The 13,657-nt window shown below is 43.2% G+C and overlaps 1 protein-coding gene across 2 annotated transcripts in view; it reads left to right on the top strand.

Annotated features, from left to right (window-relative positions):
- Positions 1 to 13,657, top strand: part of MYO1D (myosin ID) — a 320,834-nt gene that overhangs the window by 168,412 nt on the left and 138,765 nt on the right. The window contains exons 17-19 of one of the 2 annotated variants that reach the window (XM_045836252.1): positions 5,971 to 6,194; positions 12,209 to 12,353; positions 12,883 to 12,984. In XM_045836252.1, the coding sequence (XP_045692208.1) occupies positions 5,971 to 6,194; positions 12,209 to 12,353; positions 12,883 to 12,984 (471 nt within the window). Of the gene's footprint in view, positions 1 to 5,970; positions 6,195 to 12,208; positions 12,354 to 12,879; positions 12,985 to 13,657 lie in introns of both variants that reach the window. The other variant, XM_045836251.1, reaches the window with a different exon arrangement.

Raw genomic sequence — 13,657 nt, 5'->3', positions numbered from 1 at the left:
AGGGAAGATCATTCCAGAAGGAAAACTAGAACAAGGTCCTGGGACAAGAGGGTGCCCAGGCTGTGCAGGGTATAGCAGGGACCCAGTGTGACTGGGGTGAAGGGAAAGAACAGGGGGAGGCGAGGGACATAATGGTACCAGGTTGTGTGGGCCTTGGAGACCGGGAAGGGACTTTGACCTTCACGCTGAGGGAAATGGAGGGCTGTGGCAGAGCTTTAAGCAGAGCAGTGACAGGACCTGACTTGAGTCTTGCAAGGATCACTTTGGCCGCTGTGTTGAGGACTGACTGTGGAGGGTCAGAGTACTGAAGAGAGGAATTGGATCTGAAACTCAATGGCAGTGATGCATGCGCTGTTGTCCTCGTGTTCTCTCTTTAGACCTCAGTTGTTCCCGCTGAGTCAGCCTGTTTGCCTCCGTCGTATTTTCTCCCTAAGAAATGACTTGCTGGCCCTCTTCTTTGTCACTCTGCTGTCCACCTTACATCTTCTGCTTAACTTCCCCTCCCAGGTCCTGTTGCACTTCCTTCAGCTTCCCCTCGCTTGCACCATATCCTCAAGCATACAATGTCTGGTTGGTCCCACTTCCAGTGTGGATATCGTTTAATGAGGCCCCCTTTTGGCTGCCTGTTTTTTGCTGAATCTCTGTAGGCAAATGCAAACAAATATTAATTATTTGCTTATTGGCTATAATCTGCTTTTTGACGCTCCATCATTAGGCAAGAGTCCTGTACAGAGGTAAGCTTTGTATGACTCCTGGAAAACCCAACAGTTTAGGCTGCTTTAAACAAGAGGGAAATGGAAAAATCTGTCTTATACCCTAAATTTCAACCTGCAGACCCTTGGTGGAAAAATCAGCAACAACCCTCCCACACACATTGACACAATTTTTTATGGGAGCGTATCTGTTTATACCAAAAAAGACTGGATTATAAGGAAAAACACCTGAATTATTTTTTGCATAAAATCATTCTCCTTTGTGGTTTCTCAGTGCTATTTCTTTTCTGATGTTAAAAAAAAAAAGCCTAAGGGACTTCAGGTAAAGTTGACAATAAAACTGCAGGTTCACAAAATTCCTTTCCCCTAAATTTGCTGAAATTAACAAAAATGTAAAAATAACAAAAAACATGTCATCAACTCTGAAACCAAAAAGAGATCTCAACTACATACCATAAACTTTGAGAGGTGTCATGCAGAAAAAGAAAAAGTAGGCCAACTTGAAAGAAGGTGCTTAAAAAAAAAATCACAGTGTTCTTCAAAGAGATTGGAACATGGAGAAGTATAGGAGGGAATTCTGAAAGGCTTCACTGCTTTTCAAGGTTCTGACTGTAAGTGTAAAAATAACCCAGAGGGAAAACTTGGAATAACCCGTACCTTCACTGGGGACCCTTTCTTCCATCAAGAAGATGTCTTCCTATAGGCGAGAAGAGTCCAGAAGTTTATCTTTCCTGCCTCTGGTACATCAATATGTGGGCATGGGATATAGGAAGCATCGCTAGGAATAATTATTACAGCCAAACCAAGGAAAAGCTCCACAAGACATGGAAAACAGAATATCTATACCCAACCCAACCAAAAGCCTACGGTATATTTCAGGCAGTGAAGCAAACTCCTGGTGCATTTATTTTGTTTGTATTAAGCAAGGAACTCAATGACCCAAAGCTACCCAAGGCCCCAGCTGTGTCTCCACTCTGCTTGAGCACTGAAAGACTAGATGAGGCATACCAATCATGAACATCCAGTCCACATGATCAATGGAAGAATAAAATAACACCCAGTGAAACACTATTTGGAATAAATGGAATGCTGACAAGGGATGGCTTACACTCATTAAGAGTTTCCAGGTCATGTTGACATGTGACTAAGGCAAAAAAAAATCTGCACATACAAAAAAGTGGGATTGGGGGGACCACAGGGTCCTAGAAGATTTGAAATCTCCTAAAGACAAAGATTTCAAAGAGTCATAACAACCAATGCATATTGAGTTCCATTTACCCACCAGGCACTATTTCAAGTGTTTCATGTGTATCAACTCCGATGAGCCTCACAACACTCCAAGATGAGCATCATTATCATCCCCATGGTTACAGATAAGAAAACTAAGGCGCAGAGGGGTTAAGAAGCTTGCCCAAGTTTACCCAGCTGGTAAAGGTGGAACCAGGACTAGAACGCAGGCAGTCTGCGTCCAGAGCTTGTTCTCATCCACTCGGCTCTCATACCCCAACAAACAGACAGTGATTCAGGCAACTCCTTTGTACCCTCAGATTAAAGAGAAGAGATGTTTACTGGCCATGCACCCTTTCTTGGAAGCTACTGGAGGGAGGAGAACCAAGAAAAAAGAAAAACATAAGCTCAAGAATCAGGGATCGAACATGGAAGAGTTGCTTTAAAAGTCCCAGAACAGGCACAGCGCAGTGTGCCCAAAGAGCGTAAGGACACAAGGAACATCAAAGAAAAGGTTCAGTCGATGTGCTTGACAATTGGAGAAATTATTGCTGATCACTTGATGGGTCTGTTAGAGCATTTGGCAAAAATTAACAGTAGGTATATAGAAAATAAAGCAGAGTTTTAAAATGAGACAGCTGTTAACTATAAGTAAAAGCAAATTTACTTGACAAAGTAATGAAAGGGTAGTCATATTATACTCCTTAGCACATTGATGAATCAAATTAATATGTAATATGAAATATAGTATATTATGGGGGAGCTTGGGTCCAGCAAAGCTCTCCTGGCCATCACGGATGAGAATAAGTCTACCAAGACATGATATGCTTGGGGAGGAAAGACTGACCAGTCCCTCAGAGGAGAAAGGCCTTAAGCCTCTTTCTCAATGGGCTTTTGTTGGGTTTAGTTTGCATAGGAATACAGGACATTTACATAAAGTTCATCAATCACTGTCAGGCAGTAATGATCAAAGAACAGAAAACATTCAAAGAACTATGAGGGCTTATTCTGAGTCAGGGTCAGCTAGAGTGATGCCAAAGGGCCATAAAACTTTGGAAAATACATTTATTTTATTCTTGGACCTTTATCATTAAAATTGAGGGTATTCTTAGCAAAGCAGGTTTCACAGTATTTTATGCATTCATTCTTAGGCCTGATCCCCTGGGGGAACCACTCTTTCCAGCACAGGGCCACACCACCTCTGGCACTGTTTTAGGCTTAAGTCAGGTAGGGGAAGTAAGGCAGCCAAGAGATTAGGAGACTTCTTACAGATAGAATGAGGACTTGGGCTATGATAAAGCTGAGGGGTGAATGTCCATCACCTCTTTTCTATAGTTGCCTAAGTCCTTCCCTGATGGGCCCCTTCCCAACTGTGCTTGTCTTAGGTTGTTCCTCCCTTGAGGAATCTTACCTGTCATTGACTATCCAGCCATCCTCCAGGGGCCAAGTAGGGTGAAGTAAAGGGGGCAGAGGTTGCACCCCTGCCAGGAGGGTAAGTTTTGTCTCCTTAGTGGCTTATGATTCCAAGGTCTTTTTATTCAGCCTTAGCCATAGGGGGTTACAGCTTCTGAAACCAGGCAGGGCAGTTCCCAGTAATATATATACTACGTAAATTATTTATGCAATATATAACATAGTTAATGTGTAATAATACCAACACTGTTGACTGTAAAATTTTAAATGTAATTATTATTGAGATGGCAAAGGAGAGGTTAGAGGATGGCAAGAGAAAGCTAAGTCACCAAATTCTGTGATTTGGATGGTGTCAAAAGGATCAGCCAAGAAATAATGATATGTGTATCATTGGTAAATAACAGAAGAAGCAATCGAAACAGTTTGCATGGAATGGGACTGGACTGGGAGGTGGGTAGGTGGGGTTAGGTAGGCAAAGGTAAGAGCTGCTATCTTTTTATAGCATTTTTGTGCTATTTGATTTTTCAACTAGACAAAGCCAAATTAAACCAAGAACACAGATAAAATTTTAAAGGTTCTCAAAAAAAAACCCCTACACCTTAAAAAGCACTTACTTATAAAATGTTTTTTCCAAATTACTAAAGAATCTAACCAAAAACATTTTAATAAAAAGCTCTGCAAAACACTTGTTGAAAATTAAAGATTGGTTTCCTATATAGATGTAGCTCTAGGGAGTCTTAATTTCCTTCCTTTTAAAAAAAAGGGGGCCACAAACAGCATGGAACTTTAAAAATGTGTTTTCTTTGAGAAACTGAATCACAGACTTCTACCCTGTAATTGTATTCTTTTGGTCTTTTCAAGATGCTAAAGAAGGGACCTTTATTTTAGCACTTGGGTGGAGGCGTAACAAAGCCATCTGCGGGATGGTTTTGGCTACAAAGAAGAGAGCCATTTTGACGAAAAAGGGTTTCCATACTGATGCCACCTGCAGTGATTCGTTTTCATTGCCCCACTGTCTGTATATTCTGTTTATATGTGAACTCTAGGTTCCTGTCACAGATTGCTTCTATGTCATGTTTTCCCTCCGTATCGTGTTTTTTCTTGACCCATCAGCTCCTCCTCGGGGTCCCCTGGTGACGCCCCACACGTGGTATGCAAACAGCTCTGTCTTTATTGGGCAGCAGGCTGAAAAAGGAGGACTTCACAAATACGTGGTGCCAGTTCAGGAGTCTGCCTAAAGACACCTAAGATGACTGGATAAAGGAGGCATAGCATGAGTGTTCCAGAGAGAAATTGGTGGGCAGTTGGGGATTTAAGAAGAAGCAAGGGAAACCTGAAGGAGTCTGGAGAACCCATATGGTAGACTTTGAACCAGACGTTGCAAATCTTGATCTTAAGAGGCCAGAGACAGGAAGGGAAGTAAAATCATCAATCTAGGAATTGGAATGGCCATTTAAGAAGCAGCAGCAAATAACAGGAACATGATGGCAGTGGTGCAAGGAGTTTATTATCAAAGAAAGCAGAGTAGTTTGGGGTGTTGGAGACTATGGTAGCAGAAAGGAGAAGAAAGGGCCCTGGCTGGGTAGCTCTCTTGGTTAGAGCACCATCCCGATACACCATGGTTGCTGGTTCAGTCCCCAGTCAGGGCACGTGCAAGAGCCGACTGATGAATAAGTGGAACAACACATCAGTGCTTCTTTCCCCCTCTCCCACTCCTCCTCTCCCTCTTCCTCTCTCCCTCTCTTTCTCTCTTGCTCTCTCAAATCAATAAATAAATTTTTTTAGAAAAGAAAGAAAGGAAGGAAAGGTTTATACTGGAAATAGTGTGGAAGAAAGAGTCAGGTTGGTGGTGGACAACATATATAGGGGAAGAGCTGGTGATGAAAATTATACCAAATTTCTTTTTCCTTGGGAGACTGAGAAGTATGGGAACCTGGACAGAGGATCCTGAAAAATATATAAGTATCTCTGCCTTCCCTGCCCTTGGATAAAGCTGGCATTGAGACGTTTATGAATTGTCTGATTGGTTTCTGAGCACTGAAAAGATTTTAACGAAGATTCACACAGTCTTCGTCATGTGTTTTACCCTTTCCTGAGGAATACACCTAAATTGTTGGGAGTTTACATAGCACCTGGGAGAGGGGCTGCCCAGGAGGTGTATGAATCAGTGTGGAAATCCAACGTGACATTCATTACTCTAGTGGCCAATGTATGTAATCTGTGTAAAGCTAGGTTTCGTAAGAGAACTACAGATGTTGATGGGTTTTGGTTCTGACTCAACTTGTTTCCTTTCAACATTCTTAAAATATTTTTCTAAAGATATTTGTACTTTGGCTTTCTTCTTTTCATGACCATAAAGTGAAAACAGGACTCTGCCTCCAACTCAGCCCACACTCCAGAGTAGACAGCTGAACCAAAATGACGGACCTGGCTCCCAGCGCCATCTGTTGGTGGCAGGCAGAATTGACATGCCTTGGCTGTGGCTGATTTTGGTGGCACATGCAAGTTCCCCAGTTGAATTTATAAGTAGTTGAATTTAAATCATTTCTATGATTTAAAAGTTATCTACTATTCAGACAGCCAGCAACGTTTTCTTTTTCCTTCCTCTGCTGTGCAGGTGTGGCGGGGCACGCTGGCCCGCATGCGGTACAAGAGGACCAAGGCAGCTCTGACAATTATCAGATCCTACCGGCACTACAAAGTGAAGTCCTACATCCGCGAGGTGGCCAGACGCTTCCACGGCGCCAAGGCCATGAAAGACTACGGGAAGCACGTGAAGTGGCCGACCCCTCCTAAAGTTCTTCGCCGTTTCGAGGAGCTTCTGCAAGCAATTTTTAATAGGTAAGACATTATTAGTGTGTGCTGCACCCATCTCTGGCAGCACACTTAATATGTAGTATAAAGTCCCAATTCTTGCACCATGATGCTGGCTCAGTTGTTTGCCATTAAAACGTTTTCTTTTACCTTACGTCTTTAGTTTTGTAGGTTTAGCTTTCAAAGGGCCTCTCGTTCCCTCTCAAAATAGTGGAACTGCCCATTTAGTTTTCCTGAAGCAAGAGAGTAGTATACCACCACCCCTGCGTCGAGCCATGCTTTAGATGTTGTGGGCCTAGAGACTCTACTTTCTTCTCGTAGCAACAGCTATTAAAATCACCGCACAGAACTCAGTCTAGGACTTCTGTTAATCCCGTCAGAGCATGGCTGTCTATCCTGCAGTGCCTTAAATTCACAAGGAATTTATAATTCATGACACTGCCCAAGTGGCACCTCCAGAAAGTGCTATCTCATGAGGCTGGTAGTGGGGCCCAAGTAGAGGTCCTTTTTAAAGCCTCCCAGGGATATTAAAATGCAAGGGAGACATAGCTGGTGTGACTCAGTAGATTGAGCACCTGCCTGCAAACCAAAGGGTCACAGGTTGTATTCCCAGTCCGGACACATGCCTGGGTTGCTGGCCAGGTCCCCAGTAGAGGGTGCTCGAGAGGCAACCACACACTGATGTTTCTCTCCCTCTCTTCCTCCCTTCCCCTTTCTCTCAAAATAAATACATAAAATCTTTTTTAAAACTGCAAGGGAAAAAACAACTGTTTTACAGCATGCCATTTTTTCAAATAAGCCCTGGCTGATGTGGCTCAGTGGATTGAGTGCCAGCCTGCGAACCAAAGGGTCTCCCACTCAATTTCAAGTCAGGGCACATGCCTGGGTTGTGTGCCAGCTCCCCAGTTGGGGGAAGCACAAGAGGCAACCACACATTGATGTTTCTCTTCCCCTCTTTCTCCCTTCCTTTGTCTATAAATAAATAAGCATGTGCCTGTATAAAATTTGATCTTTCCATCAGATCTTCATTCTTTTATAAACTGCTCTGAATCTGAGTATTCAGCTATTTGTAGATCCTTTTTACTCATTTTTTGAGCTTATTTGTTGCAAGTGTACACCCAGATATATATAGCTGTGTCTTGGAGGCAGCCATCTAGTCACATAAACTAAGCTAATGGTCCTCGAGTGTGTCATTTGGTGTCATGGTGTCCCACAAAGAACACTACGAAATCATTGAGATACTGCATGTCAATTGATTGCAGATATCAGAAGATAAAGAAAAATGCATGGGAAGAAAACTCTTTAATATTGACTATATATCTCATTTGCTATTTTTTTTTGGAAAAAGAAATGATTGCATATGAAAAGAAAAAATCAAACAGTACAAAGTTACTGAGAACACAAGCACCGCAGTTCTCAGGTATAATACTATAAATGTTAGTTTTAAATTGTGCAGCCTTTTTAATGCACAGGTAAATTTTTTTCATAAATTATATTCTCTGTAACCTGCATTTTTGACGTAATTTAAAAAGTAATTAAGTGATACATGAATACATCCTTATTTTTTAAATGGCATAATGTAAAAATATATAGGATATAAAGTTAAAACCCTTCACACCTCCACTTGTCTCTCCCCCATTTTATTTCTTTCTCTGGAAATAGCCACTCATTAACAATTAGTTTGTATCCTTCCAAATCTTTGTCCTTGCATCTACAAACACACACACACATAACAGACAGCATGATATAGTGGGGAGGAACACAAACCCTGGAGCCTGGGTTCATAGTCTAGCTCTGCCACTGACCAGCTGTGTAACCTTGGGCAAATTAGTTAACCTCTCTGTGCCTCAGTTTCCTTATCTGTAAAAGGGCTATAATAGTACCTGCTCATAGTGTGTTGAAAGGATTATGAGTAAATATGTATAGAAAACATTTCAGATAGTGCCTGATACAGAATAAGCACTTGAGAAATATTTGCTCTTACTATGAGTGTGTGTGCATACAGAGTCACATATCCTTTGGGCTTTTTTCTGTTGTTTTGCTACACAAGTGTATATATGGTTATATGACTTGACTTAAAATTATCAATCTTGAAGTTCTGGCCAGTGTGGCTCACTTGGTTGGAGTACCCTCCTGTACATTGAAATGTCTCAGGTTCAATCCCTGATTGGGGTGTATCCAGGGGGTAGCCAATCACTGTCTCTCTCTCTCCTCTTTTTTTCTCCCTTCCTCTCTAAAAAGCAATGAAAAAAAATGTCCTTCGGTGAGGATAAAAAAATAAGTCTTGAAGACCTGTCCATGACAGTAAAGATCTGTGTAATATTTTTAATGGATGCAAAGAATTACTGATTTTGATTATGTTGCACTGTGGCCTGTACAGCTTTCTTTAGATTTTGAGGTTTTATGTATGGCTGAGCATGATTAATTTTTATAAAACTTAATTCATTCAGGAAATATATACTAAACCCTGCTGTGCCACAGGCACTGACCGAGGTTCCAGGTACATGGCGAAAGTCAGGATGCCAAAGACACTACCAGCTATTTTAGGGCTTACAGTCAGTGAGCATCTTGAAAATAACGTGTCTGCTCTGTTTGTTGGCTGCACACACACACACTCTCTCTGAATGAATCTTGCTAGTTATGTTGTTCTAGTTCAAAGCCAAGCTTGTCCTGTAAAGAGCCAGATAGTAAATTGTTTAGGCTTCATGGGCTACGTGTGGTCTTTGTCACATATTTTACCTCGTTTTGGTTTGGTTTGGTCAAACACGTAAAAACTATTCTTAGCTTGAGAAAGCAAAACCAGGCCATGGGCCAAATTTGGCACAGGCTCTGGTTTACCGACCCCTGACCTCGTCCCCATGCTCAGTCTAAGGTGCCCTTGAATGTCTTGGCCTGCGGACTGCTGAGAGGCCTGTGCTGCAGGGTACCTCTGTGACTGTGGGCTTGTTTTTCCCAGGATCTCAGCGTATGTCTGATCGTGTTTACGCTCGCCCTGTCCTCAGAGCAGCTCTGCACTCGGGATGGCTGGGAGTCCAGGCGTGCCCAGCCTCGTCCCCTCTCTCATGTCATCAAGGCTGGCGTTTCTGTGGCTGCTGCTGTTGCTGTCAGTTAACATATTTTTTGATGGAGGTTTGCTCAATAGGATAAGCAGCCCACGTGGCTCTCTCTGTGGTTGTCTAGGTCAGATTCCAGATTCCCAGGCATGCCTTTGGAATTGGTTAGGTATAGACCTTGCCCTGGGCCACTGTGGGCAGTGAAGAAGGCACAGGCTGACCAGGTCCACAGGCTGAAAACAGACCTGCAGGCAGAGCAAGGACCTCTCCCCACTGAGAATGAAATTGGGGGCTCAAGGGCTAACTGGGGCAGTTGCCTAACATGCTACATAGTTTTGTGGGGCCTGCCTGTCCCTAGTGTCCTTGCCTTTGACCACAAACTGCTTCACACCTGTTCCTCTTCCAGCCTCTTTGGGTCTTAGGATGGTCTGTCCCACTGGAGTGTCAGTTGGCCACAGAAGGTAGAGAAGAGGATTTCACTGTTGTGTTGAGCCTTCACTTTTTCCGTGGTGGTTGTTTCGGCAACCTACCATCTCTGCCCTTCTCTGCCATGGCAGCTGTGCCCACCTCACCACAGCCAGCCATTCTGTGTTCAGGGAACTGGCACAGCTGTCACCTTGAAATCCCTTACCTCCTGCCCTTGCTCCCAGCCCCTGCTGCTTCAGGCTCAAGGATTCCTGGGGCCGCCTTGGAGAAGGGCCCATCTCCTTCTGCTAAGTGGATTGCTCAGCATGGAGTCGCTCCTCCACCAGCTCAGTCCCATCTGCTTCCTCTCTTCAGAAAGTTTCACACCCTCCAGTCCACTGAGAGCACTCCCATTTTCTGGTAGTGCTTTCGATTTTTCCCTATTTTTATATTTATTCAGTTATTTTGGTGGAAATTTGAGAGAGTCAGAAAAAACATTTAGACTCAAGCCACCATCTTGAAACAAGAATACACCTCAGGAAGATCTTAGATGAAACCAGGCTTTCTGACATTTTGCATATGTAAATGGGGAAAAGACCACCACTCTTCAGATTCAGCTGAATCTCACTCTGGTGTTCCATGGAAACAGTTTGAGAACCACAGGCCTTGATTATTTCACCTGATGTAAGGCAATTCTCAGTTTGCTTCCAGCCCGCCTGAATCAAGCTCCTGTGGCGGAAAAGATGGCTTAAGTGTCATGTAGGGCTAGGCTGCTGCTAAGAGCATAAAAGTCCTTGTACTTGGTTTTCTCAATAAGGAAGGTTATTTTTTAACTTATGCTTTTAATTGCTTAGACAAAAAACCTTGGAGTCATCTTTAAATCCTCTTGTTCTCTTGCTCTCTTGCCTCCACATCTAATCCATCAGTAAGTCCTGTTGGTGCATCCTTCAGAACATATCCAAAGCCAGTACCTGTCTCTGCCTTGACCCCCGGATCCAAGCCATCCTCTACAATGTGCATTACGGAAATAGCCTCCTAACTGGTCATCCTGTTCCTAGCCCAGTTCCCTTCAGCCTTTCTTCATACAGCAGTTGGAATGATCTTATAAAGCAGGAGTCAGGTTTTATCCCTTTTTTGTTCGGAAACTTCCAATGGCTTCTTATCCTATTCAGAGTAAAGGCCAGAGTCCTAATAATGGCCTGCCTGCCTCGGGTGGGCCGAGGGGGTAGGTGGGGGGTACTGGCCCTGGCTCTCCCTCTGACTCCCCTCCTGTTTCTCCCTCCCTCCTCCCCGCTCTTCCTGTGCCATCATCACAGGACTCCTGGTTGGTTCTCTAACACACCAGGCAAGCTCACACCTTACAGCCTTTGCACTCAGTTTTCTCTTCCTGGGAGACTCTGGCTCAAATAGCCATACGTCTGGCTCTTTCACTTCCTGTAGGTCTCTGTGCAGGTATCCTCACCAGTGGTGCCTCCCACACCACCCTCTGTGAATAACCCAGCTCCCTGTTTCTTCCCCCTGCTGCACACCCAGCCTCCTTTCCTTGCCTCACTTTCTGTGTAGCAGTTACAACATCATATGAGGGGAGACCCTCCCAAAAATGGAATTATCTTCTGGAGGGTGAGCCCCTTGCAGTGCAGGCTTCCCCTGCTAGATGAGTGCTCTAGGATCCCATCTCTGTCACTGCACCAGCCTGTAGAGAGGCTGCGTTCGGCTTCAGCACATTTTTTGGAAGATTTTTTCAATGCATTTGCCCATTTCATGACAGGTGATTTCCAAGCACACCTGCCCACACTGTGCTGCATGTTCTTGACCAAAACGGGCAGTTTTGACCAAAAAACAGCATCACCCCAATGCCCCATTCTCCCTATTTACCCAGTTTCTCCCTGAACGACATTATTTTTGTTTCCCCAATGAAATAAGTCCTCAAAGGGAAACGTTTTGCTGATATGGAAGAAGTGAAACAAAAAAATGGCAGAAGCCCTAAAAGGCATCAAAATCCATGAGTTCAGAAACTGTTTTGAGCAGTGGAAAGACATCTCAATAGGTATATTACATCAAATGGAGAGTACTTTGAAGGTAACTGAAGTTTAAACTTGTAAGAAGAAATACACACTGTTATATACATAAATTCCAGGGGGGTTGGGTCTCCCCGCTTGTACATGCTGTTGCCTTGTTTATCGTCTCTCTCCACGCAAGAGTAGAAGTGCCCAGCAGAAAGGACCCTCGCCTGTTTGGTCACTGCTGTGACCCCACTGCTTAGAACAGCATCTGGAGTTTAATAGATGCCCACAAACACGTGTCAAATGAATAATGAATCCAAAGTAGCTCTGCCCTAACCACGTGTATTATGGGAGTCCACGTTCACTAAGTTCTAGTTGTGTTCAAATCACACACACAGCAAAGCAAGTTTCACAAGCATCTCTGTTCACATAAAACTGTGTATATTTTGGAGGCATTTTACCTTTTTAGGGTAGCATGCAAGTAGTTTGGTTTAATTCTATCTAATGGCAGATTCTTGTTTTTGAGAATTAATGGTATTGTGTTTCTGAAGTCTAATACATTTTGTTTATTTACTTATAGATGGAGAGCATCTCAGCTCATCAAAAGCATACCTGCATCAGACCTGCCCCAGGTCAGGGCGAAGGTTGCGGCCATGGAAATGTTGAAGGGTCAAAGGGCTGACCTTGGGCTCCAAAGGGCCTGGGAGGGCAACTACCTTGCTTCGGTAAGTCCAGGAGAGCCAAGTGGAATCACTCCGCTCCCTTAGCAAACAAAAAAAAAGAATTTTTCTCCAAGAATTTCCAAAAAGACTGACCCTTCAGAAACTAAATTTCTATGAATGATACTAAATTAAAAGATTTTGTTGCTTCTCAGTGTACATTATTCAATGTTTCCTCCACTTTAAAAAGGGTGCTCTGTCTTCTATCTGTCTGTGTTAGGTATACCCTCGAATCTGGCTTTGACCATTTAAACCTTCCTTTGCATAATTCAGCAACTGTTTTTACCTATCACCTTTATATCAGTTATTCCCAAAAGTGTGTTTCATGCTCTCTCCCATTCCTTACTTTAAAATGTTTCTAGGACCTTTGGTGTTAAAATAACTTTTTAGTAGCGTGCCATCTGGGATGGGGAGATAAAAAGTACGTGTGGGAACCTTCATGAGCGTAGTAATAAAGTGGCATACTGAAAGCTCACCTTTCCGTCCGAAATGCTCAGCACAGGCATTTTATCATGTTTCCTTTTTCTTTCAGAAGCCAGATACACCTCAGACCTCAGGCACCTTTGTCCCCGTTGCAAATGAACTGAAACGGAAGGACAAATACATGAACGTCCTCTTTTCCTGTCACGTCCGTAAGGTAAGGTGAACTTGAACCAGATCTTTGGAAAGAAGAGGCTGATTCAGATGAAAGTTACTTAGAAATGACTTCAATAAAATTAACAGTAGGTACATAATTAGCTACATTGTCAGTGAGCTACACCTGTCAATGAGGAGGCATTGATGGAACGCCTGAGATGGCTACAGTTCTAGAGATGGTCTGTAAAGCCTTCGTAAGGGAAGTGGGTAGTTTTGATATCCATTTCTTTTAAAAACGGGGGGAGGAGTCCTCCCTAAGGTCAAGGACTTGTATTTTCAGCATGTGTATCTTTCATAGCACATACTGGTCTGCCTCGTATATGGTGGTTATTGAGGACTTTTCATATGTGTTTTATTACTATTTTAAATAGGGGAAGAAGGAGGAAGAAGATAGTTTGGAAAAGAGAGAAGGACATAGTGATATTCGGAAGGGAGGGGGAAGGGTTATATGCTGTGCGTATGTTTGCTTTTCTGAAGCAGGCTGTGCTTCATTACTTACCTGGAGGCGGCAGCAGCCAGACAAGGGGAACAGGTGCAAGTTGGAAGGTGGAAGGCAAGGGATGTAGCTGGCTGTTTAAAACCTAAGATGCTTGTTTAGCAAAGCAGAGAGAGAGGAAATTATAAGGGCATTTTGTAAAACTATGCAAATAAATTTTAAAATATTAAATAGGTGA

The sequence above is a fragment of the Phyllostomus hastatus genome, unplaced genomic scaffold, assembly GCF_019186645.2.
Source record: "Phyllostomus hastatus isolate PE091 unplaced genomic scaffold, TTU_PhHast_1.1 phas_contig_210, whole genome shotgun sequence".
NCBI classification, from domain to species: domain Eukaryota; kingdom Metazoa; phylum Chordata; class Mammalia; order Chiroptera; family Phyllostomidae; genus Phyllostomus; species Phyllostomus hastatus.
Note: the sequence above shows the minus strand (reverse complement) of the source record. Positions and strands in the feature narration are given on the sequence as shown.